We start from the raw sequence: 23,882 nt of genomic DNA, 5'->3' as shown, positions 1-23,882 counted from the left end.
ACAAATATATGAAAATGGATTAACATCAATATCATCAAATAAAATTTTATAATCAATTACACTTATGGAACAAGCATTAGAATTTATAAAACAATAAATAATGCTCAACACACTGTAGATTAATCGTGTCTAAGAAATTCCAGCAAGAAAAGTAATGCATTTCTGTTATAAACATTCATATACTCTTTCTAATTACTATAGGTACCTTAAGGTTACACAATTCCGCCCTCAAATATTTTCCACTTATCGTAACCATGGTTTCGACAAATCGTACCTTTTCCTTTACGTAGGTATTTTTTACTAAGAAGTTGAAATTTATGGCAATAGGGGGGGGGGAGTAAGATATTAAACCATGGTAAACAGAGAGGAAAAGTGTGGAGAACGGAGAAATTGTGAAAAATCTTGACATCTATTTTATTCATAAATAAAATAGTTTTCTTTAGTAAATTGTTGATGTAAAATTTTATATAAGTTCATTTTGAATAAAAAAGTTTACTATTAACTCATCATAGATATTATAGTAAATGATCTGTAAAACTTTAATTCTTAATTGTAATACAAAGGCCAACTTTTTTCTCTTTAGCATTTCAAAAAAAAAGTAATATGTTACCTTAAATTCCTTGCTTTCTTTAATGCGCAGTTGAATTTTATAATTATCACCTAAACGAGGTTTGCCCAGCAAAGCAACTTTTTCTGCTTCTGTCAACTCTGAAGTGGGCCGATGCTCATCTAAGATTTGTCCAGATTGTTCTTTAATATAATCTGAAAGATATATTTATTAAATGAATAAATGAAACAAAAATAAGTCGTATAGTAATTATAGATACGTAAAACTACTTTAATATGCCAAATTTGCCGCCAAATTTGAAATCCAGCATGGAATGGATTTAGCATACATTTCCGATAACGTGCGTGCACGGTAGACTTCTTTAACGTAAGCTTTTTTCGTACAATATTTTTTTCAAGATGAATTTATATTTTTGAACATAGATTTAACTAAAAATTTGAAGTATTAAGTGGAATTCAGTTGCAAAGTAAGGCATTAAGTTGATTTGTATAAACACCGATAGCTATTCAAATTTACATTTAGTAACATAGTAACTTTTCGGTATAGTTTTATTTGGCACTTATATAAAAGATGTTATGTTTAATATACTTTAATATAATGTTCTTTTTAATCAATTGAATTGAAGCAATCATTCTTACGAGACATATTCTTACGCAAAGTTTTCAATTCTTTCACAGTATATTTTTTTATTTAACACAAAGATAGGCACGAAGCCCCGTATAACATAAACAACCTAATTATGCATCGAAGGTGCCAGGAGCACAAACAAAAATATATCACGGCTATAATAAAATACCCAGATAAATAATAAATCTAAGTTAAGTAAAAGAAGAAAGTGAGAAAATTTTGTTTCAACAAATCTGATGTGAGATATGGCGCTGTATTTAATAAATTTCTCTTTAATTAACGTTCTAACTTATATGGAGAAACTTAACTCAACTTTAACATGACATTTTGCTCATAAACGGTCAGCTGGCGCTGACGTCATAGGTCAGATGTGTGGGTATCCGTGATCTTCGTCCCGAAGTACAAGTACACAATTATGTCATGGTGGCAGTACTTTGCGTAAAGTAGTTGCCATCATTTTTGGTGGTAAGATACACTAAAAAATTTTGCAGTATAGGAGGAATAGAGAATCGCTATATGATTAATAAATAACATTAGTTTATGAAACTGAAATAAGTTTAATTTCTAAAAGACAGTAAAATACAGCGATGTTTCTGAAATATCACAGGAACGATCAATGTGTAGATAGATTACCTTTAGAATGCATTGTAGATAAATTACTTAAGAATAAAATTTACTTTCTTTAAAAGGTTTTTGCTGTAGAAAATATATTCGTTACGTTAGAATATATCACTACTGCTAGATATTTCTTTGAATATATGGCTTTAATCTGCATAATGAGGTTTTGGAAACATAACAAAGAGCTTTTTCCGGGAATTCAAACTTTTAAATCGCTAAAAAGAATTATCACTATAGTCCATCCCGCATTTACTAAATGAAACTTCAATCAAAATAAAATAAATATCCAGGTCTATGAAAATGGGAATTAAATTTTATTTTTGCGGACATAAACGTAAATTTAAATTGTTTTAAAAACAAAAATATAAAGCGAATTGCAGTTTCAAAGTTTAAAAAATGTAATGTAGCAAGAGCAAAAAAGAATAAGAGCCTGAATTACCAGAAAAAATTAATTTTTTTTCAGGTAGATACATGAAATACATATTTTAAATTTTAACTCTAGGTAATGTTGTTAAATACGATGATCTCGGAGCTCAAATCATTACAAAACACTCTTAGCAGAAAATATACTTAATAACAAAAAAGGTATGAGGTTAATGTTAAAGTACCTAAGAGGAAACTGAATACAATTAATCCTTTTACATTACTGCACAGAGCGCCATCTGTTGGATCTTAGAAATTATTATTATTAACATTGAGAAATATTATAAACAAAGATTCTATAAATTCCGTGTTAGATTGAGGTTAAAGAGAAAAAATAAATAAATGGGAAATGTATAAGATATAAGTTGCCCAGTAGAGACATGAAAACCTTGGTTTTTTTCTTTAATGATACTCAAATATTGAATTTTAACTTTTGAATAGAAAATATAGACTCCAAGCTAGATGAAGTAGGAATTATTTTGAATTATAACATCAAAAATTATTTATGCAATGTAACATTAAAGTTTCTAGGAAATTACATGAAACTATTAATTTTTATTGATAAAGACTCATATCAATTTTCAACTAATCATTAAAAATAAATCTAGGAAATCTAAATGTAATATTTTTTAAATTTCAAACGTTATGAATATTTTGTATTAATTTTTTATTCGTTATTTTACACTCTCAACTTTGTTTTGAAATTTAATGTATCTCAAGTGTCGCAAGGTCAACCATAATAGGTTTATCTAGTGATAGGTTAATCTAGTGACAATTTATAATAAATTTTGGAATTCAAACATAAAATCCGCGAGGAAACGTTAATTAAATACTGCATGGTCATGCAACTTTCTCATGTAATTTTCAAATAAAAAAATCTTGATTTAAAATAGAAATAATAAGTTTTTGAAAAGTAAATATTTTTTAGACTTCAAAATTTTCGAAAGAATAAAGTTGGAAACAATAAACTGTTTCAATTTTTTAGCAACAAATGATGGGTGTTCAACTGTTATAACAAGTTAAATACTAAAGAAAATACTACAAGCTTATTTAACGCCTTTCTATTCAGTTTAAATTTTTTAGAAGCACTAAAATATTTTAAAGTTTTTTATGTGAAAAAAAGAATCACTAAGCAATTACAAAAAAAAACATAATTCAGGAAGATCATCAAAAGCGCCTGAGGGAGAACTTTAAAAAAAAATCATTCTAATTAAGTGAAGATAATGAATAGCATTAATAAATGTTTCGAATAAAGCATGATAATGAGACTAACGAAGCTACGATTTCACGCTGGATATGATTTCACGCCAATTAAATTCATTTAACACTTTTTTTTTTATTTATTTTTAATTCTTGATAAAAAGTAAAATCTCAAATCATATGTGCCTATCTGTAAAAGATATATTATGAGTAATTTTGTAAAATTCTATATTTAAAAAATATGAATATATTTTATATTCTTAAGTAAGATTTGTATTTCCTTTTCTTTTATGCTTTTTACAGGGGAAAAAGAAAAAAAAAGCTACAAAAGTAAAATGAAACGACGAAAAAACAACAACAAAAAAAACAGGTAAATAAATATTTTATTTACAGAAAAAAAATATATTCTAACTGCTGTTGTTATTATTGCTTATTCCTAAAGTATGATAAAAAAAAGCGAAGAAAAAGAAACACTCTGAATAACTTCTGATTTAATAATCTATTTTTCCCTTTCTTAGACTCAATTTTAATGGTTCGAGGGAAGTGACCACAAACATGCTAGTTAATTAGTGCAGACTATATTTAAGCTTAAGAATAAGGTACATACCATTAAGTTTAAGAAATAAGACATTTGGATTTCTTATCCCCCAAATATAGGGGGTAACCGCGATCTTGGAAATAGGGTCATAATAATTTGGTTAGGAGAGTTATACCAAATTTGGAACCCTTAATACCAATCTTATTGTTTGTGCATTTCGAAAAAACTTTTGCACGTTATTATAAAATTGTTTGTCCAAAGATAATTTCATACGACAATAATTTAAAAAGTTGCTTAATATTTTAATGTTTTTAGTCGAAAGAATTTTGATTAGCAAGGTATACAAATTTTCATTGCATTTAAAGGAATGCGATATTACAGGCAGATTGTAGATTTTATATGGCGAAATACTAATATGGCCAAATAAGTCGAGCAAAATCGGTCAAATAGTTTCAGAGAAATTGAATTTTAAAATTTTCGTATTTGCTAAGAATGTTGCTATTTCAATGTCACTAATGCAATGATACATTTAAAATATTACATTGTTAAAAGAATAATTTATAATAATGAACTTCGTCTCTTGTTCGCTAACCCCCCCCCCCAAAANCCCCCCAAATCCCGAAAACGTTTATGCTATCTAATATGATTTGATTTAAAAAACTTCTCGCTTCGAGCAATATTGAAGAAATATATATTTATTCAGAGAAAGTACATTTTTACGTCTGATTTCGTAACTTAAAATATCGCCTGCACTAATTAAATAGCATATATGGGATCACCCTCCAAGGACCATTAAGGAAACTATTCAGGGTTTTCCGTTTCGAACATTTATTTGAACAACACTTTTAAAATTAGAAGGTTGGAAGTTTACACTCGAACTAAGAAACATCGAAAAAAATAAACTCAAGGGAACAAAATCTGGAAGACGAAAATTCTACGAAAACATCGTAGAGAACATTTTTATTGCCAGAATAAAAGAAAACTGCAAAACCAGAAGACTAACAGTTTTTAACACCTGCATGGTAGCGATAAGTTAAATATTTATTTTTTCGTTGCTATTCATGTAAAGAAGACTATACTTTCCAGAATTTTCTATCTATTTTCTCATCATGGGATAAGAGTTATTTATTATTTTATGACAAGCTGTATGTTTGTTGGGAACTGCGCGTTATCTTTCTATTTGCACTATTTTTTATTCATAATAAAATAACATTTAGGAATGATCTTAAATGAGTTCTATAAAGGACAAAAGATCTATATAAGTAAATATAATTTCATTTTGAAATCCGAATATTTAAGGTGTGTGACTGGAATCGGCACAATTTTTCTACTTTAATTAAATTTCTAATTTCAATTTTTGTATGAAAGTGTGCTGAAAATGTAAATCTAAAGCAATTTTTTAAAAAACAAATAAGGGCAAATTTGAGCATAAAACCTCAAATTGTTTGTCATGGCAGCAGTTCTAGAAAAAATTATAAAGCATAAACGATAAAATTTTAGATAAGATGGTTATATGTGTTTTGAACTAAAATCTTTAAAATATGTCAGACACAGAAGGTTTGTTCCTGATTTACCTCTCTCGGTCACAGTGGTTTTTGTTCTGTGTTTCATCTTTTTCTCTCTCGGCTACTGTAGCTTTTTGTAGTTTTGTCTCTTACCTACATTTTTCATTTTTTTGTTGGCAACTTTACGTTTTTTATTTCAAATGTTTTTAGTTTCTTCTCATTCACGTCTGGCAAGTCTTGAAAATAGGCGTTGGTTTTTGAGCGCTTGAAACGCATGTGGACTGTTATTTCCAATTTGTATATTTTTGAAACAAATGAAGTTTTTAATAAAGTAATATCTTACCTCTTAAGTTTCTTGGAATTATTTATTTAACTAAATATGTAGTTCAATATTGTGTTTTTGAGGAAAAATTTTAAACGTACTTATTTAAACGTTATATTAAGCACGTGATATTAAAACGTGATATTCTGCTTATTAAGCATGACAAAAATAATAAATTCTGCCTTAAACTTTACCTTTTATTTCAAAACATAGCTAACATTATACAAAATCTACATTCAAAGTTTCAAGGTATCTTAAAATATTTTTTTTGTAATATGTTCCAGCGTAAAGAGATTCATTTTTTATGAACAATATATTTTATGTAAGCAAATTTTAAAAAAAATCAATTATATTCCATAAACTAATGCAATTAGATAACATTATTTTTTGCTTTCGTGCTTCTGAAAAAAGTAAAATATATGCAAAATTATATTTATTTCTTCATAATGAAACGGAGAGGACAAAATGAAGTTTATTAAGTGTAAAAGAAAAATATAAGTTAATATAGTTTCATTTCTGGATTCTATATTTACTTTGTTCCTTATTTATCATTTAATCGTATTCAAAATAAATTAATTAATTAAAAAACATGATACTCCATAAATATGCACTTTTCACGTACATGCTTTTTTCAAAAATAAAAAGATTTGAGGAAGAAATAATCAAATATTAATATTTTCCAATTCTCATCTACTATTACTAATTTTTTAATGAGACTGGGAATAAGAAATTCCAAATTAAAAGAACGGGAAGTTATTAGAATATTTATTTCGTCATTGATTACAGTAAAAACGTTCTAATTATATTTTTTAAATTCACTATCCATATAAAGATTAATTTTGTAGTTCAAATCTTTTATTTTTAAAAATTAGCCTATGTAGCCTATAGCCTAAAAATAGCCTATATGCGTCAAGAAAAAGAAAATAGAAAAAGAGGCAGCATAAGAGCCAAGTAAATAAATTACACCAAATTGTACTTGATATTCATATCTGTAAAATATCAGAAATCATACAAAACTCAAACTGAATTTACATCCATAATTTTATTTAGGTTGCAATCGATTTCTTTGGCTGACAATCAAATTTTTACGAACTGCATTTCTTCACTTCTGTCAGCTTTTACCTTTTTAAAAATAATATTTTTCTATTCAAAGAAGTTTGTCAAAGTCAGTTTTAAATAAGTCAGCAAATCAAGTATTCAATGAAATTCCCTTTTTTTATTTTCTGAAAATGTACTATTCACTTTGATAGCCTAATTTAATTTGAATCCGACTGCAGTTCTGGTGATGCAAATTTGTTCAACTTAAATAAGAGTGTTTCTCAGATTTTTATTTTACATTAACAGTAATTTAGTAGTAGTAAGATTTGATTTACTTTTCGCATAATTTTAAAACTTGTTTCTTTTTCTTAATTTCTTCACGACACAGCTTTTCCGTTAACAAGGATGGTGAAGTGCGGTCAAAATAGATCTAATTTGTTTTTATAAAAATCTTACGAACACTGACATTTTTCTGTTATATTATAATAAAATTACTATAATGAAACAATATTTAATTCAAAACAATTTTAATTAAGACATATACATGGTGATTCTAAAAAGATGGGCAAAATTTCAGGAAGTGATAGTGCACACCCAAGGAAACAATTTTTATCAAAGAATGCATGGTCAAAAACAAAACGCAAAGGTGCTGGCGCGTTTGGAAAGTTGTTTAATTCAAACGTGAGAGCTCCATTCCTGTTGCGAATTACTGCACTGCGTTACTTGTCGCCAAGCTTTCGGCCGCTGCAGGGAAAGTTCGTGATACGCCTGGTGTGTTTCAGAATGTTCACCAATCTTTTCTTCGCCGTTGTACTGCGTGCATAGCCGCTGCCGGCCACTGTTTTGAACACTTATTGTAATCACATGACATTAAATTTGCATTAATAACTTAACTTCATCCTTCCTTGTGTGTTTTTGCCTCATATAAGAACATAAACTTTGACGCCCTCTAACGGTTTTGCGTTTTGTTTTCGACCATGCATTCTTCGATAAAAATTGTTTGCTTGGGTGTGTACTATCACTTCTTAAAATTTTGCCCATCTTTTTAGAATCACCCTGCACACATAATTTTTCATTTAAAATAAATATAAATTCATATTATCGAAATTTTGTATCTTGTGCCATAAAACTTCTACATTCAATCAATCAATCGAAATTTTGTAATTAGATACTACACTACTCAAAACAATTAAAGGATATTGTAAGCCTTTTATAAAATAACGGTATAAGACAATTTTTTGTGTGCATAAAATAAAAAAAAGAGAGTCCCAAATGCAATTTTTTCTTATTTTCAAACTTCGCAGCATGCAAATTTTGAGTTTAGTGTCGAAGAAGGAGCTTTTGCGGCAGCTAATTTGATTTGACTTTCAACTTAATGTAGACAAAGACGAAAAGAAAGATCAACATTCAGTAAGCACGTTGTTTCGATGAGTGTGATGTCTCATTTAACCGAATCAGAAGCTTGGAGAGTTGTTAGCTGGTTTGAGGGGGCCAAACACAAGCCGCAGTAGCAGAAAGCCATTGGTGTTTCACAAAGTGTGATTTCCAGGATCTAGAACCGTTTCTTAGAGACTTGAAAGGCATGCCAAAGATCAGGACATTAACTTGCAACAACACCCAATGAAGACCGCTATTTAACGCTAACGGCTCAGAGACACCGAAATATGAATCTCACTCTTCTTCAGCAGTACCTACGCTCGTCTACTGCACCACAGTTTCGACACAAACTATCCGACACCGCCTTCACGCTGTAGGTCTGTATGCTCGCCGACAAATGGTGTGTGTCACGTTAGCAGCAAGGCAATGTCACGCCAGCAGGGAGAAGGCAACAGGTCATGTGAACTGGCGGAGAAATGAATAGCGCAATATTCTTTTCTCTGACGAGTCCCGTTTTTCTGTTCATCCTAATAATAGGCGTATTTTCATCTGGAGGGAACGTGGCACCAAAAACAATCCTGCATTCATGCAAGAAAGTGTAAGATTTGGCGGTGGGAGAGTGATGGTCTATGTTGGCATCTCCTTTGATGGGCGGACTGATCTCCATATCATTAGATATGGGTCTGACGGACGCCGATCCTGAGAATATTGTAGTCCCTTACGCTGCAGCAATTAGAGATGATTTCATGTAAATGGACGACAATTGCAGGCCACATCGTGCTAACTTCGTGAATGATTTCCTTTTTTAAGAATGAATTATACGAATGTATTGGCCAGGGTGCTCTCCGGACATGAACTCAATCGAGCATGTTTGGGACATTCTCGGCAGAAGAATTGCTGGACTACCCCCACAAACTCTTCAAGAACTGGAAAGAGCTACTCTGGAGGAGTGTGACAGAGTATCCTAGCCCCTCATTAATAATCTCATTGACTCGATGCCTCAAAAGTGTTCATCGTTGTTGGCAGTCCAGGGAAACTAATTTCTTTTAAGGAAACGACTTTTTTTATTTGTTTTTCTCATGCAAAAATTGTTTTTTTTCCTTTTGTACCCAAATGGTCAATAAAACGCATTTTTTCTGCGAAACAAATGTAATTTTTATCTCATATAGCCTACTACGTCTCTCTATAATGTATCAATCATTCAAACAATTCTCCAGGTGCAACATCATCCCACAACCTCAATATTCCTTTAATTGTTTTGGGCAGTGTAAATAGTTCTTCGCATGGTAAGATTGGATTAGTGGTAAACTGAACTATTCATTGTTTTTTTTTTAAATTTCCTTCAATAGTTTTTCTTCCTAATATAATAGTAGTAATCGTATAGTAATCGTACCTAGTAATCGTATTTTTTATTATGTATAAAAAATTTCTTGAATTCTTGAATTCTAAAAATTGCAAAACTTCTAGCTTTGTTTTCACTCCGGGTTCATAATCGACCAGACTTAAGTAGAGTAATCTGCTTATTCTACTTAATCTTTTACTATGAGTTATAATATTTCTAAGACTAATAAAGATTATGATTTCTAATAGACGTTAGAAAAGTCATCATTTAAAAATATTGAGAAAATACATTTAGAGATTCAAGTGGAGTTCATCAAGATTCCTACTTTAATTTACTATTTAATATCTGCTTGCACAATTTAGCATTGGTTTGTAAAATAACGATAATGTGAATTTATATTAAACTTAACTGAAAATGTATGTCTCAATTAAATTTTTTTGTTTCAGATATTGATTTATTACGTCATTTTTATCATTATATAGTAGAAAAATACCAGTTTCCGTAATATTGTAATAAAGCAAGTAAGTTTTACGCCTAAGTTCATGATTTGCCTAAACCATGGCAACGGAGGGGAGAAAAGTGTAGAAAGTGGGGAAATTTCATATTTTTATTGAAGCCTATTATATTTACAATGAGCATAAATTGCACAAATAAGATTTAGAACAAGTGTTTCATGGCATGTTGATCGTAGTAAAAACTTTTTAAGAAGGTTAATACAAAGTTAAATGCAATAAATTTAAACTAACTTTGCAGCAGGGAATTAAATATGCCTCGCCCCCTCATTTCTTTGCCAAGCCACTTTTTCAAGAGGTTTGGAAGCAGCCCTAATTAGCATTAACTTTGTAGTCATAAGGCTTCAACAAGCGACTGTTAACCTAATTATTATTACAGCGACTGTTAAACTAATTATCTACTAATATTATCAGTTAAAATTTTCATTAGATTACAAGTAATTATATTTTGCAACACAATTAATTGAAATAGAATTAAAAATTCGATGCGAATATTTTCGCTTACCTATTTTAATTTAAAATGCCATGTCGTTGAATGTTAACTTATTCTTTCATTTATGATCAACAGAACATATTGTAAGTGCCATTTCTGAAATAAACTTAGTGGTTGTTCAACAGTTTAGAACAATTCTCTTGGGCAAAGAGCATAATATTCTAGAATAAATGATCAAAGAGGAAACTGGAAGAAAAAATCGAATACACACGTCTTCGAAATCGAATTTCATATCTCCATTCTTCATACATATTTAAACCACGTTTTCCATTTTTACTGCTCTCATCATAAGAGTTCTAGAATTTCGAAGAAGAATTTTGTACTTATTTGTGCACTATATGCTGATATAAAAGTAATACGTAGTCATTGAAAATGCAGAAGAAATATTTATGATAATAATTTTGTTCATGGAAATATAATTCGCATACTATTTTCATTTTTTTATTCACAGCACAAGAGAAAAACCCATAGGAATGAATATATGTTCGATGCGCAGTTAGAAATTTTAAATCGCGTTCAGCTTTAATTTGGTTCAAAGACATTGCATCTTGAATATAGTGCTAAACTGCACCCTGTAATCACATTTTGTAAGACTTGATTACGTGGTGCAATGGTCAACTTGGAGGATAATAGGGTTCGGTTTAGATCCTCATTAAGGTTGCATCGCATTTTGGTTCATTGCCGATTATGCTTCAATTTTTATAACAATCGTTCACCGTTAATTACTGTTTATGAAATAATAGCAATCATTTAACATGAATTTCTGTATATAAAGTATTAATAATCGTTCAACGTTAATTTTATAGATTAGTTTATGATAGACTTCACATGAAAAAATTTAAAAAAATTATAACCTAGAAAATTTATTATTTTTTTAAACAATAATACCAATCCGACTTAGCATGAATGAAAACTTATTATCGCGATAGCATTAAAGCGTGCTTGTGTAACTAAATGTGTAAAAAATGTCCGTGGAATTAAAAAATTCTTACTTATACGGATTAATCAATATAAAATTAATGCTATTACCTAGATATAAGAGTCGCGGTAGCTCGGTGGTTAAAGCAATGAACTGGAGTTCGATCCCCAATAACGGCTTGAAGCTCACCCAGCTTTAGTTCGATGGGTACCAGCTTGTCTGAGAAGTAAAGGCGGTCTGTGTGCAGTACTGACCACATTACCACAGTAATATTGTTCACCACGAAATTGTCGAACCTTAACCTTCATAACCCCTGGCCCAGAACGGGCTATTACAGGAATACTTTACTTTCTCCTTCATATAAATGATAATATAAAAAATGACGGATTACAGAAACACAGATTTCTACGCAGCAATAAGATGTTTATTTATAAAAATTTTCCTTACACAAGTATTTTTAACTCATATCCGGAGTACTAGCGAAGTTTTCTTCTCACCAAGTTTTGGTCATACGAAATTTCATTACATGCTTCCTGAGATTATGTACTCGCAAATTTTCGTTCATACAAAAAATAAAAAATAAAGAAATGACCTATCCGTTTCTACGCAAAGATTTTGCTGGAAACAAAGTGAGAAATAAAGAGCTGAATTTAAGCCTTCTCTATTATTCTCAGTTTAGAAGAAGAAATTAAGTCTACGATATAAACAAAGACTCATTGCTGTCTGACTGTGCATTTTTCCTCTATAAATGGTATATCTTAATTTTGCAGTAAAAATTACTTATATATTTAGTATATATAGAACATGTATAGCTTCATTGAAATGATTAAGACTAGAGGGATTTCTTATAATGTTGAGCATTTGTACATGAGAAAACTTATTTGTTTCTACAAATATGTTACTTTTCGAAAATGTATAAAGTATATTTCGTACAAGAGTATAAACACACATATAAATTATATTAAATATGCTTTAGAACTTTTTACAATGCCCTTTTCAACACTGGTCTTCTATTTTGGCTGAGAACCAAATTTCGTAGACAGTAATTTATTTGATAAGATTTCGGTTATGATCAAACGAATGAAATTCTATTCAATTAAGAGTAAGGGGTTTAGAAGTTAAGTAGATTACAAAAAGAAAAATGTTATTGACGGGATGTATTAATTACAACACTGTAGTTCCGAAAGAGATTTTGATGAAAATGATTATCAAAAACCACACTGTATTTACATACATTTTCACTTATATAAGTACAGATTTCCGGAAGTTAACTTTACATTGTAACAATGAATATTGTTTCAAAATTCAAAGTTAATTTTATCATTTTTGGGTTTAACTAAATTAATACGAATTTACGAATATAATTTTCTGGACGCAAATTTTGAAAGCTATTATATACAAAAAAACTTATTTTGTGTTACAATTTTATTGCAAAACATCGTTGAAGGTCTATTTCGAATAAAAGTTTTTAAAAAAATGGTTAAATTAAGGCAAAGTAATTCTTCATACTTCAAAATCTATCTATTTTTCAATATTTTCTTGACGGATTAAAATGCTTTTTACAAACTTATCTATAACTTAATGTAGCGCGTTGATTTTATCATAATTTAAACACGTTTTTCTCAAAATCTCGTTTTTTTTTTTTTAAAAATTCACTATTATGGTATTTTAAGGCACTCTGAATCAGTTATTTAGCTTCTTTAAGTGGAAAATTGCCTATAAAAATAAGTCATGCTATGAATACCTATTTAAGATTAAAAAATTTCTTTTGTTCCGAATTTTTTAAAAAAAAAACGTCTATGATTGATTTTACCTTGTTTTTTATTTTTGCCCAATGCTCTTCTTCTGTCTGTCATACAACCATTTTCCTCGAAAAAATTTAAAATTGGAGACGAGAATAATTTGGAAAATAAAAACTATAGCCTCACAAATATTAATTTAACCTATTTCCTTGACGTAATGTTACGCAATATAATATTTTGTGCACGTCTTTTTGGCGTAATATTACGTTTCGGTTTATTCCTTCACTTTCCTCGTGTTTTTTACGTATTATTTTATTTCCTACGCTTTGTCTGCATGCCTACAAATAGTAAATGCATTACTAAAGAAAAATAGACAAGGAAACATCATAGAAACAGATATGGAGCTTAAATACTCAATTCTTATGAGTTTAGCTTAGAAACGATTGTTACATTAAGAATGACGAAATAAAATAATTTTGGTAGTTCTTGAAAAAAGGTGCTCGTTTTTGTAGTTAGATAAGTTGCTGCTGTTTGCAATAATAATATTGCGAAAAAGCATTTTCCTGACTAAGTAATTTGAATTTAGTTTATTGTGGCTTGCATAATTCAAACTGAAATATTAATGAAAAGAAGAATTTAAGTTATCACTACATTTACCTAAGGAACGGGTGAGTTCTAAAGCATTATTTTATAATGGTGGTAGCATTTAATTAGATTCCAAACCGACTTTTAAATTAAAAATACGGCATTAAATGAATTTTAACGTTATCTTTGAAGAACAGTTGCACGGTAGCTGTTAAGTCATTCTTATTGTTTTGTTTATTTTTTTTTTAAATAATGAAGACGACAACAATGGAATTTTTATGGACAAACCGCTGGAAGCAAAACCATGCCAAATTCGCGATTTTTTCCTTGTTGATTCAAAAAAGCATAATTCAAAAGAAAAGGTTTAAAACTGGGATAGTGCTATGCTATCATACACATAATAGCTATGATATATGATAATAGTCTAATAATTAAGCGTGATTAAATATAATCTTTTTAATTTTTATATTAGTAAAGGAGTTGCCAACTGGCACGAAATATAATGCATGCTGCCAGGAAACAGCATGTAAACATGAATTTCTTCTTTTTTTTATTAAAAAACTCCTTATGCGTAATTTTGAAAGAAATAACATTGATAGAGATTTTTATCAAGAATTAATATTTGATTGTTGCCAGTGAAATTTCGTCAAATTTTTCCTCAAAAGTTTAGGAAACACTTGGCTCGAGGGGTGACCTCAAATATACTAATTAATATGTGCGGACGATATTTTAAGTTGCAAAATCAGACACAAAACATACTTTCTCTTAATAAACATACCTTTTTTTCGACGAATTCGGATTTCTGACCCCCAAAATGTAGTGGGTAGCTGCAATCTGAGAAATATGGTTCCCATATTTTGGACGGAAGAGCAATCCGAAGTTTGGACCCCTTACTATTATTTTACTTTTTGCGTATTTCACCACATCTGAGAAAAAGTTTAAGGGATTTAACACACATTTTATACACAATTATGAAATACGTTTATCCAAACGACAATTCCATACAAAAAATAAATTTTAGTATTATTTTTTTTTTATTTAATAACAGTCGAAAAAATTTTGAATTGTAAGTTATACAGCTTTTTACCATTTTTTAAAGTGAATTTACATGGCGAAATACAAAAATTTAGTAAAATTGGTCGAATAGTTTCTGAGAAAAAGAATTTTAAAGAACTCTAATATTTACTGCACATTTCTGTCTCCTATCGAATTTCTTAATTGATTTTTCAAAGTGTCGGTCATTTTTAAGACACTCGGTAGATCTTTTAGTTATAATAATAGAGCCATGTGTGTTTTTCTTCACTATTTTACTTTAAAAGCAAATGTAATGTGTTTTTTATTTAGATAGAAGCAATTTTTGAAAAAGTATTACACTATTTTTGATAGGAAAAAAAGGCAAACTAAAAATATTTTTACAGTTAGGCAATTTCATTGCGTAAAAGAAGAAAAAGAGAAAAGTTTGTAGTTCTGAATTTCCTATAAAGCGTTGCTTTTTTAATAGAAAATAAATCATGCAATGCTTTTTTCCAGAAGAAACAACAACAAAGAAAGCAACCGGGCTTAAACATGCATTTAAACATTCAAACAGTTTAATTTATTTTTAAGAAAGTTTGATTTACGGATGAAATTCTCCATTCAGCCAAAAACATTTAACTTTTTTCCCTCAGATTTTTTCAACTTTAAATAAACTACTTTGTTTGCAACACATGTTCTACGATTGCATTTTCCACATCATTTTTTCAATTCATTTTGAAGGAAATGAAGTCTTAATTTTTTATTCAAAGAAATAGATTTAGATCACCAATTTTAGAAAAACGATTTCTATCGTATATTAAAATAGTTTCAAAGTTTAATTTAGTCGGGCGAAAATGGAATTATTATTAGAATATTGTAAAATTTAATGTGGGGGAAAAATAGTTAAAACGATGGTCTTACTTTCATTTATTTTAACTTAGTAAAAAAACAATTCATTTTAAGTAATCGTTTAATTGCATGCAGTTGCTTTAATTTAGGAAAATGTATTATCCTTTCTCTGAACTAGGTCCAAAACTTGTATGAAAGAATGTCGGTTTTTGGCAGTAGTTAGCTGTTAAAGTTCTTGTTTTCAAAATCAAACAAATCTTGTTAATAACATAACGAAATTTTAAGTGTACAAAAAAAGGTACATATTGAAAAGTTATTTAAAAAAAGAACTAATAAACACAATAAAAATGAATAAAAACAATGAAATTGTCTTCAAATAGTTACTATAGTCAGACTCAGCATATTAACATTTTTTTACTTTATTTTGACATTGTTTTGTATTAACATGATTAGAAAATTTTTAAATGTGCATTTAAGAATGGTCGAAAAAGTTTTGAATCGTTAGGTATGCAATTTTTTGCATCATTTTAGAGAAAGTAATTTTATATAACAAAATACAAAATTGGTCAAATTGTTCCTAAGAAATTGAATTTCAAAAAAGTCAGATTCTAAAAATTCAATTTCTCAGGAACTATTCGACCGATTTTTTGCACTCCTGAATAAACTATGGTGACCAATATTTCTTAGATTGCTGCCACCTACTATGTTTTGAGGGTCAGAAATTTGAATCAGTCGAAAAAAAGCATGTTTCTTCAGAGAAAGTAGGGTTTTGTGTTTGGTTTCGTACTTATAATATCGTCTGTTCTTATTAATTGGCATATTTGAAATCAACCCTTCGAACCATTATGTGTGAGTCCTTGAACGTGTAGATCCGATCATTAGATCAAAAGTTATTCAGGGAAGCCCGTCTTTTTGGCGCACTGTACAATATAGATTCGTTTGTTTGCACACGTCTTAGCATTGAGCAAAGCTGTAAGCTATGAGGTGCTATAATTTTGGAGCAAGAAATTACTCCTCAAGAAAAACCTTATTGCTAAGACGCGTAAGCAGCTGAAGTTAGTTGCTTACTTCAGTACTCCCTCTGTCAACCTGTCCATGAGCACCAAATAAGAGTTTTACACATGACTAAGTAAATATTTTATAACATTATGATTTGAAAACTTAATTCTCTATTTAATCAAAGATGAGTTTTATTGGAAGCTTGTAGCATGGGCTTATAAACTATTTATGTTTGGTTTTCTGCTTTGGGTTAGCACAAATAAGTTAAACATAGGTTGGCTAAATCAGCATTTTGAAAGTATATAAAATTTTGTTGATACTGGTGCTTTAAAAACGTGTTTCAATTAACCTAAACTATGCGTGATTCAATTAAAAAAAGTAAAACTCAGTTATGTACTAAGTGCCAATTCAGAAGGAAGGATTGTAGTAAAGTTTGACTATTATGAGTTGAAGAATAATGTATATTTAATAAACCTTTCTTTTTTCGAGTTCAACTTTTAAACCATTTTTGTATAACATTTAAAAAGTAAAGCCACAGAAAGGGCTAAAAATAAAAAATAAAATATGTACGAGCTGCCTATTTATTTAAGTATTTCAAGGTTAAAAAAGAGAAGAAAAAAATTGTAATGCAGTAATAGAAATGCGTCAAAAAAGGACTATAAAAATATTAATGCTAAGAGAAATTATTTTCGAAAATTACAAGTACTAATTTGTTAAGTAACGACTCTGACAAATTAGGTATGTGAAAGAAAAAACAAAATTGGCTTAGGGTAGGAGTTAAACAGCCTAGGGAACACTTTAATCAGATAATAAAAGCTGGGTGATCTAATGTTGTACTATCTAAACTCATATTTTTCATCATATCAGATATCGTATTTGGCAAATACTCAACTTTGTTGTACGTTTCCTTAAAAATATTATGCGTGGTTTTGCATTTCCCTGTGACTATAGAACTATAACTTCTTTACATACAAATCAAGTTTTTACAAAGTTGTGAAAAGCGGTAAGAATCGTAAAAGTTTCATGCTACTAATTGAGCACTACAAAAAATGGTTGCTATTATCTTTTTAAAAAAACTAATAAACGTTCATAGAGTGTAACTGCTTGCATTTGATGAGTAAACAACAAATTGTGATCTTAAATCATTCCACTTTATGTGCTAGCCACAAGGAAAATAACTCAGTTATGAAACTTATGAGATGATACATTAAATTAAACAAACGAAACAAACATACCTTCTTCTGTTCTAGGGTCACCTAATTCTACATAAAACACAGAATCCCTTTCGTAACTTTCATTATCTACTATTTGGATGGGAATTTCTTTCCTGTGAAAAAACAATTAAAAATTATATCAATATGAGACTAAAATCCTATTTACATACATTGCATGTCATATAATATATATATATATATATATATATATATATATATATATATATATACATATATATATATATATATATATATATATATATATATTATAAAGAGTAATTTGTATCTTAGGATAATTATTCCTTATTTAGAAATATCGCATTTATCGTAAAAGATGTGTCCCGATGATAACCTTCACGTTTTCCCATTTAAAGTTCTTCTATTTTATTCTATCATTCTTAACTGTATATATAATACCAAACCATGGCACCATAAACTCGGATAGTTTCTATCGATTGGCTGGTAATACTATAGTTATTCATTTAGTAACGTATTATTCATTTAGTAACGTAGTAATTTAAGTAAGTATTGTTAAATAGTTGCTAGCTATTAATTGTAGCTATTTGTCAGATTTCGATAGCGCTTTCGTTTTTCCCCTTAAATATTAATTTGTGACACTACCTTTCCACTTTTATTCTTTTCTGTTTTCATTTTCGATAAAGTTTCTAATAATACATATTAAGTCAATCTTTACGAAACGCTCTGTATTTGCATCAAATAGTAAGTTTATTTTTACTCATATAAAAAATAAATGCAATTAAATAAAGAATTAATAAACTTATTAATTAATAAAATAAACTTCCTAATAAATAAAGTTACTCATAAATAAATGTTCTACTTTTATCGCTCAAAATCTTTCTAGAATTTAAAATCAAGGCACGGGTGTATTAGTGTTCCGGTAGTTTTTATTATTTCATTCTCATTTTATAGTACAATTTTTTGTAAATATTTTTTAAAAAAAAGATAATTTTTATAAAACCCATACATATTAACGCATTAATTCTATTTAAAAATAATTCAACGTAAAAGAGTACTTTTTAATTTCAAATATATTTTCTCGATATTTATTTAAAAATCAACTCTGTTTAAACTTGCATAGCTAATAAATAAAAATATCGTTTCTTCGCAATCAATTAACTAGTGCTAATTAACTAATACCAAATAATCCAACAATGTTTTTAAAAAAACTGTCTCTAATATAGCAAAACTCGTAAAAATATTAGAACATACTCTCCCTTATCATTTTCCTCAAAGGATTTCTAAAGCACGTTGTGTACTTCTCAAAGTTTAACCATTAAGGATTTCACGTTGCAAGAAAAATTATAGGGTTAAACATGAGATAATACTCCTTCATAATCCTCTCTTTTAACTACACTTCTGGCCTAATCTTCAGTAGCATTTAATGATCCATAAAGAGTCGTTAAATATTTCTCTTACCTTTAGGGAATAGTCAACACTTGCATATAAAAATTGCCCTCAGTACTTCGTTATCAGACTGACTTTTACCTGCACGTATTTTCAAGAGTTCGCTCTTGAAAATATTAACAAGATAAAATGGCGTGGATACTGTATGTCTGCCGGAAATTAACTTTGCACAATAACTTTTGATGTGGTTCTTTTTTTCCTTTTAAATTTTACTTCCGTTATAGAGGTTTAAGGAATTTTTAGAATCATAAAGACTGATGCATATGGTGTAATGGTATTTGGTTAGTATTAAAAAAACTGTTGTAAAATAGAATTTTAAAACAAATGGAGGAAATGCTATTTTTTCGAAGGTTTGGGGGGGAATGTGTCTGATTATTGCGTTTCGTTATTGTTTGGTTTCACTTTATTATACATTTACTGATTTAAAATCATTTACTGATTTTAAATCACATTGTTCACAATTTGAATACCAGTTCTTCTCACGGAGTGAAAAAAAAGGGAAAAAATCAATAAATCAGTTCTGAACATCACTGCGAAATCAAACACAAAATTGAAAAACATGTACCCTTATAGTTAATAAATCAAAAATAATTCCAATCATTTTATTTTTCATCTTTTTACTTTCGCTAGTGGCTTTACGTTATTAGACTAAGTAAAATACACTTTTTTAGTTGTCCATCCCATCAAAATGAAAATTAACTGCATTCATTATATTTACTGTATTTTACTTATATTTACTGTACTTTCTTATATTTACTGTACTTTCTTATATTTACTGTACTTATATTTACTGAAATTAACTGTATATGGCATGATGCAGTTACACGAGGCAAACTCATGATAATCAATATTTATTGCAATCAAGTGATTTTTTTTCTGGTACTTATCACTTTCGAGGACCTGTAAAAAACCTCTTTCCACAGCATCTATACTACATCTTCACAGTTTACATACAGTTAAAATAGATACCAAATATAGTAATAGTACCTATATTATTATATTTGGTATCTATGAAAATTGTACGAATTATCGTAATACCAAAAGTATCTATTACCGAAATAATTTAAGCATTTTTGGCTTCAATAATAGCATGGCAAATTTTTGCTTTTTTTCTAAACGAAATAGTACAATTACTCTCTTAATATTGCTTTTTAGCTTACCATTGCTTTTAATCCTTATTATTTTTGTTTTAATTAGTACCTATTGCTAAAATGAATTGAGCATCCTTTTATTTTGTTTTATAACCCGTCACTGAACAGCCAACCCAATGTTCGGGTTTACGACAGCCAAATTTCAAATTGGTAGCTTTGTAATTGTGAACCCAATCCAGAAGACAAGGGAACTCCTGGATCAAGTATTGGGAGAAATTTGATTTGAGGATTTTTTGATGGAACTCATCCGCATTTGTTTTACATGGAGAAGAAAACCAAGAAAACCGTCTTAGGGTAGCCAGTCGGCAAGGGGACTCTAACCCAGGATTCATCTACCACTGCGGATATTTTACGTCAGCACTGTAGTCGGTGCGAGCTGGGTGCGGAATTCAAATCGACTAGCCTTAGCTGGGTTTCGAACCGGGTTCACCTCATTGAAAGGCGAGCGCTCTATCCTCTGAAATTCAGCATGACTGGCGATTTTTTACGCCTCTTAAGCGAATTAGTACCATTTTTCCTTAATTTTGCTTTTTCATACGTGACCTTTTTTCTACTTCGTTTAGTAATTATTACCACAATGTATTAAGCATCATTGGCGTCAATTATCCCGCAATGATGAAAAAATACGTCGCTTTTTTATGTGCATTGGTGTAAAAACTCTATACATTTCTCCGTAGCTATCACGTTCAAACTGGTAATTGAGTTTCACTGACATAAGGAATAAAAAATAATCAACTATTAAATAATTTACAATCAATTCCTTTTTTTTTATTAATCAGAAATATTAGCTAGTTATCATAACTGATGTTATTGTTTAAATATTTGGAAAGAAGAAAACAGATTCTAATTTTAATTTTAAAACGAGTCTCTAATGCTAGAAACCTTTACCTTACAGTATTCTAAAAGGATACGCACTGGAAACTAATAGCAATGCAAAACAAGATGATCTAAGTCTTATTTGAGATCAATCTAGTCAGTTGTTCCGACTTACGTTCCTTTAAACCCCTTTATGTTTATCAAAGTAAAGAAATCATTATTTAATGTTATAAATAAATATTTTTATTTATAAAATTTAAATAACATTTATATTAAATTTATAATTCACAAAACTTACATAATATTTTGTTATAAAATTTATATTTAATTATAATTATAAAATATAAATTTTATAAATTGTAATATAAAAAAAATAAACTATAATGTAAAAAAATATAAATTAAAAAAAATTATAATTATAAAATTTGAAAAATTATGAAATAATAATAATAATAATTTATATAATATTTTTATATTTATATAGAATATGATTTATATAAAATTGATTTATATAAATATGATTTTTATAAAATTTATATTTTATATGATTTATATAAAATTTATATTTTTATTTAAATAAATAAATATTTTTATTATAAGGAAAAAACACTTTTTTCCTTCAGTATTTTACCAATTTCATCAGGCGACGTTGGGATGTAATTGGGTACCGGCATGCTTCGATAAAATATTTAACAGCCCAAAAAATAGTTTTATGTATATTAAATGTTAATTATTCTTGGAATATCAATCAAACTAAAAATTAAGCAACCAGCTGCTTAGAAAAGAAATCGAAAACTTGAGAGTTTTGTCAGATTGGCATATCAGAATTTCGTTAAGAAATAAAAATATTCTAAATCTGTATGGTTCTCAGTTTGTTTTCTGCCTGTTTGAATTTTGAGAGAAGAAACTAAGCAAAAATTGAGCGATCGCTCCAAACCTCTACCCTACACTAAACATGAATGTGATGACCTCAATACATTTATTAAGTCTTCGTCCTTTACGTGATTATTCAGAAAAAGAGTAAAAATGCTTTGTAAAACGATGAATTGCGTGTTAAGTTAGAATTTCGAACAAATTCTTGCACTGCATTATGAGAGAAACGTAAAGGGTGGGGTTTGCGTTATTCAGTTTTATTGTTGCTTTTAATTTGCCTTAATGAACGGAATTAATGAGTGTTATGTGGGGTTACTGAATTAATGTGACTTATGCTAAGCCTTCTTATTGAATTTTTTTTTTAGATTTGATACATTGCACTAATAAAAAGTTTTATTGATCATAAACTTTTCTTTATAATAGGAGACATTATGGGTGAAATGTAATTATTTCTAAGAATATTTTTATGATTATTAATTTATAAGACTTATGTAAGTTGAAGAAATGTATAAACAAATATGTTTATCGAAGGTAATTGTTTAATTTTAAACATATTCAGTTGAATACGATTAATATAATCACTTGTATTCAATTAATTTTACACAAATTTTTTTTTAATTTAAAATAATGTAATTTTTAGGTACGGAAACACCTTAACAAGTTATTTTTCAATTGGACAGTAATAATTTGGAAAGTTTTACATCAGATGTAGCGAAATTTGAGAACATAATTCTAATTTGTGATGTCTACGTTTATTTTGAAAATGGCGCGAAACGACATTATGGAGAAAAGCCACAGTTTTGCAAAAATGAAAAGTGTTTGTAGTCTCATTTTTTAATGTTTAAAAACTTTTTCCTACTTGTATTACTTGGGCTCATAAAAATTTGCAGAAACTGGGAATAAGGTAGTATCTTTATTANTGGCTAGATTATGTATATATAGCTCTTAAAATCATCACATTGCTTCAAGTGTAAGCCACTTAAATTATGGCTTTTTTTATTTTCTTTGGCGACAGAGCTTTGAGAAACAGCCTTACTCCCTTTTTCTCCTGGTGCGGTAAGAGAAATTACTTGAAAGACAAATAATTTGTTAAGTTATATTCAATTATAAAATCTTATAGATACAAAACGATTCAGATTATGCAATCTTATAAGATTCAAGGTTTCTGAAAATGAATTAATTTCTTTATATCTTTACTTTTCTTAACGATTTATAAGTATCGTCCCATAAATCAAAATATTTTAAAACATCAGTCCAGATACCCCTGAACATTTTTTGAATTAAAGAGAAAATGAGTGCCTTCGATTCACTCTTAATCGGAAATCAATAAATGATTGTTAAAACTTAGTGAAAGTAAAGCATTCTCCGAACAGCCCTTTGAGAGGCTCAACGATTTTGTGGCCAACGGCACAAAAGCTAGTAATAGTGTATAATAGTTTTATGAAAATTCAATAGACATTTAACACCATTTTTACTAAGCGTAATTAAAACAAATAGCATTTTTAACTTAGTGACAACAATGATCAGTACTGCAAGTCTCGGCATTACATACTACTTAAAAAAAAATTTATGTTTAGTAATGTTAGAAAAAATATATCCTAACTAGCTGTATATATAATATAAATTAAAATTGTATATAATAATATATGATTGCTTATAAATTGCTTATTTATTCAATGCAAAGTCTTATAGTTTTTGTATTATATGGTTTGAAAGAGAATGAACTTTAAAA

At 28.8% G+C, this 23,882-nt stretch overlaps 1 protein-coding gene across 2 annotated transcripts in view; it reads right to left on the bottom strand.

Annotated features, from left to right (window-relative positions):
- The window catches only part of LOC107447225 (sodium/calcium exchanger 3), a 252,259-nt gene that overhangs the window by 14,760 nt on the left and 213,617 nt on the right, over positions 1-23,882 (bottom strand). For both annotated transcript variants that reach the window (XM_071178742.1, XM_043039409.2), the window contains 2 exons: positions 17,907-17,998; positions 611-762 (listed from right to left, as the gene is read on the bottom strand). In XM_071178742.1, coding sequence (XP_071034843.1) covers positions 611-762; positions 17,907-17,998 — 244 coding nt within the window. The remainder of the gene's footprint in view (positions 1-610; positions 763-17,906; positions 17,999-23,882) is intronic.

The sequence above is a fragment of the Parasteatoda tepidariorum genome, chromosome 3 (assembly GCF_043381705.1).
Source record: "Parasteatoda tepidariorum isolate YZ-2023 chromosome 3, CAS_Ptep_4.0, whole genome shotgun sequence".
Lineage (NCBI taxonomy): Eukaryota > Metazoa > Arthropoda > Arachnida > Araneae > Theridiidae > Parasteatoda > Parasteatoda tepidariorum.
This window is presented reverse-complemented; position numbering and strand designations above follow the sequence as displayed.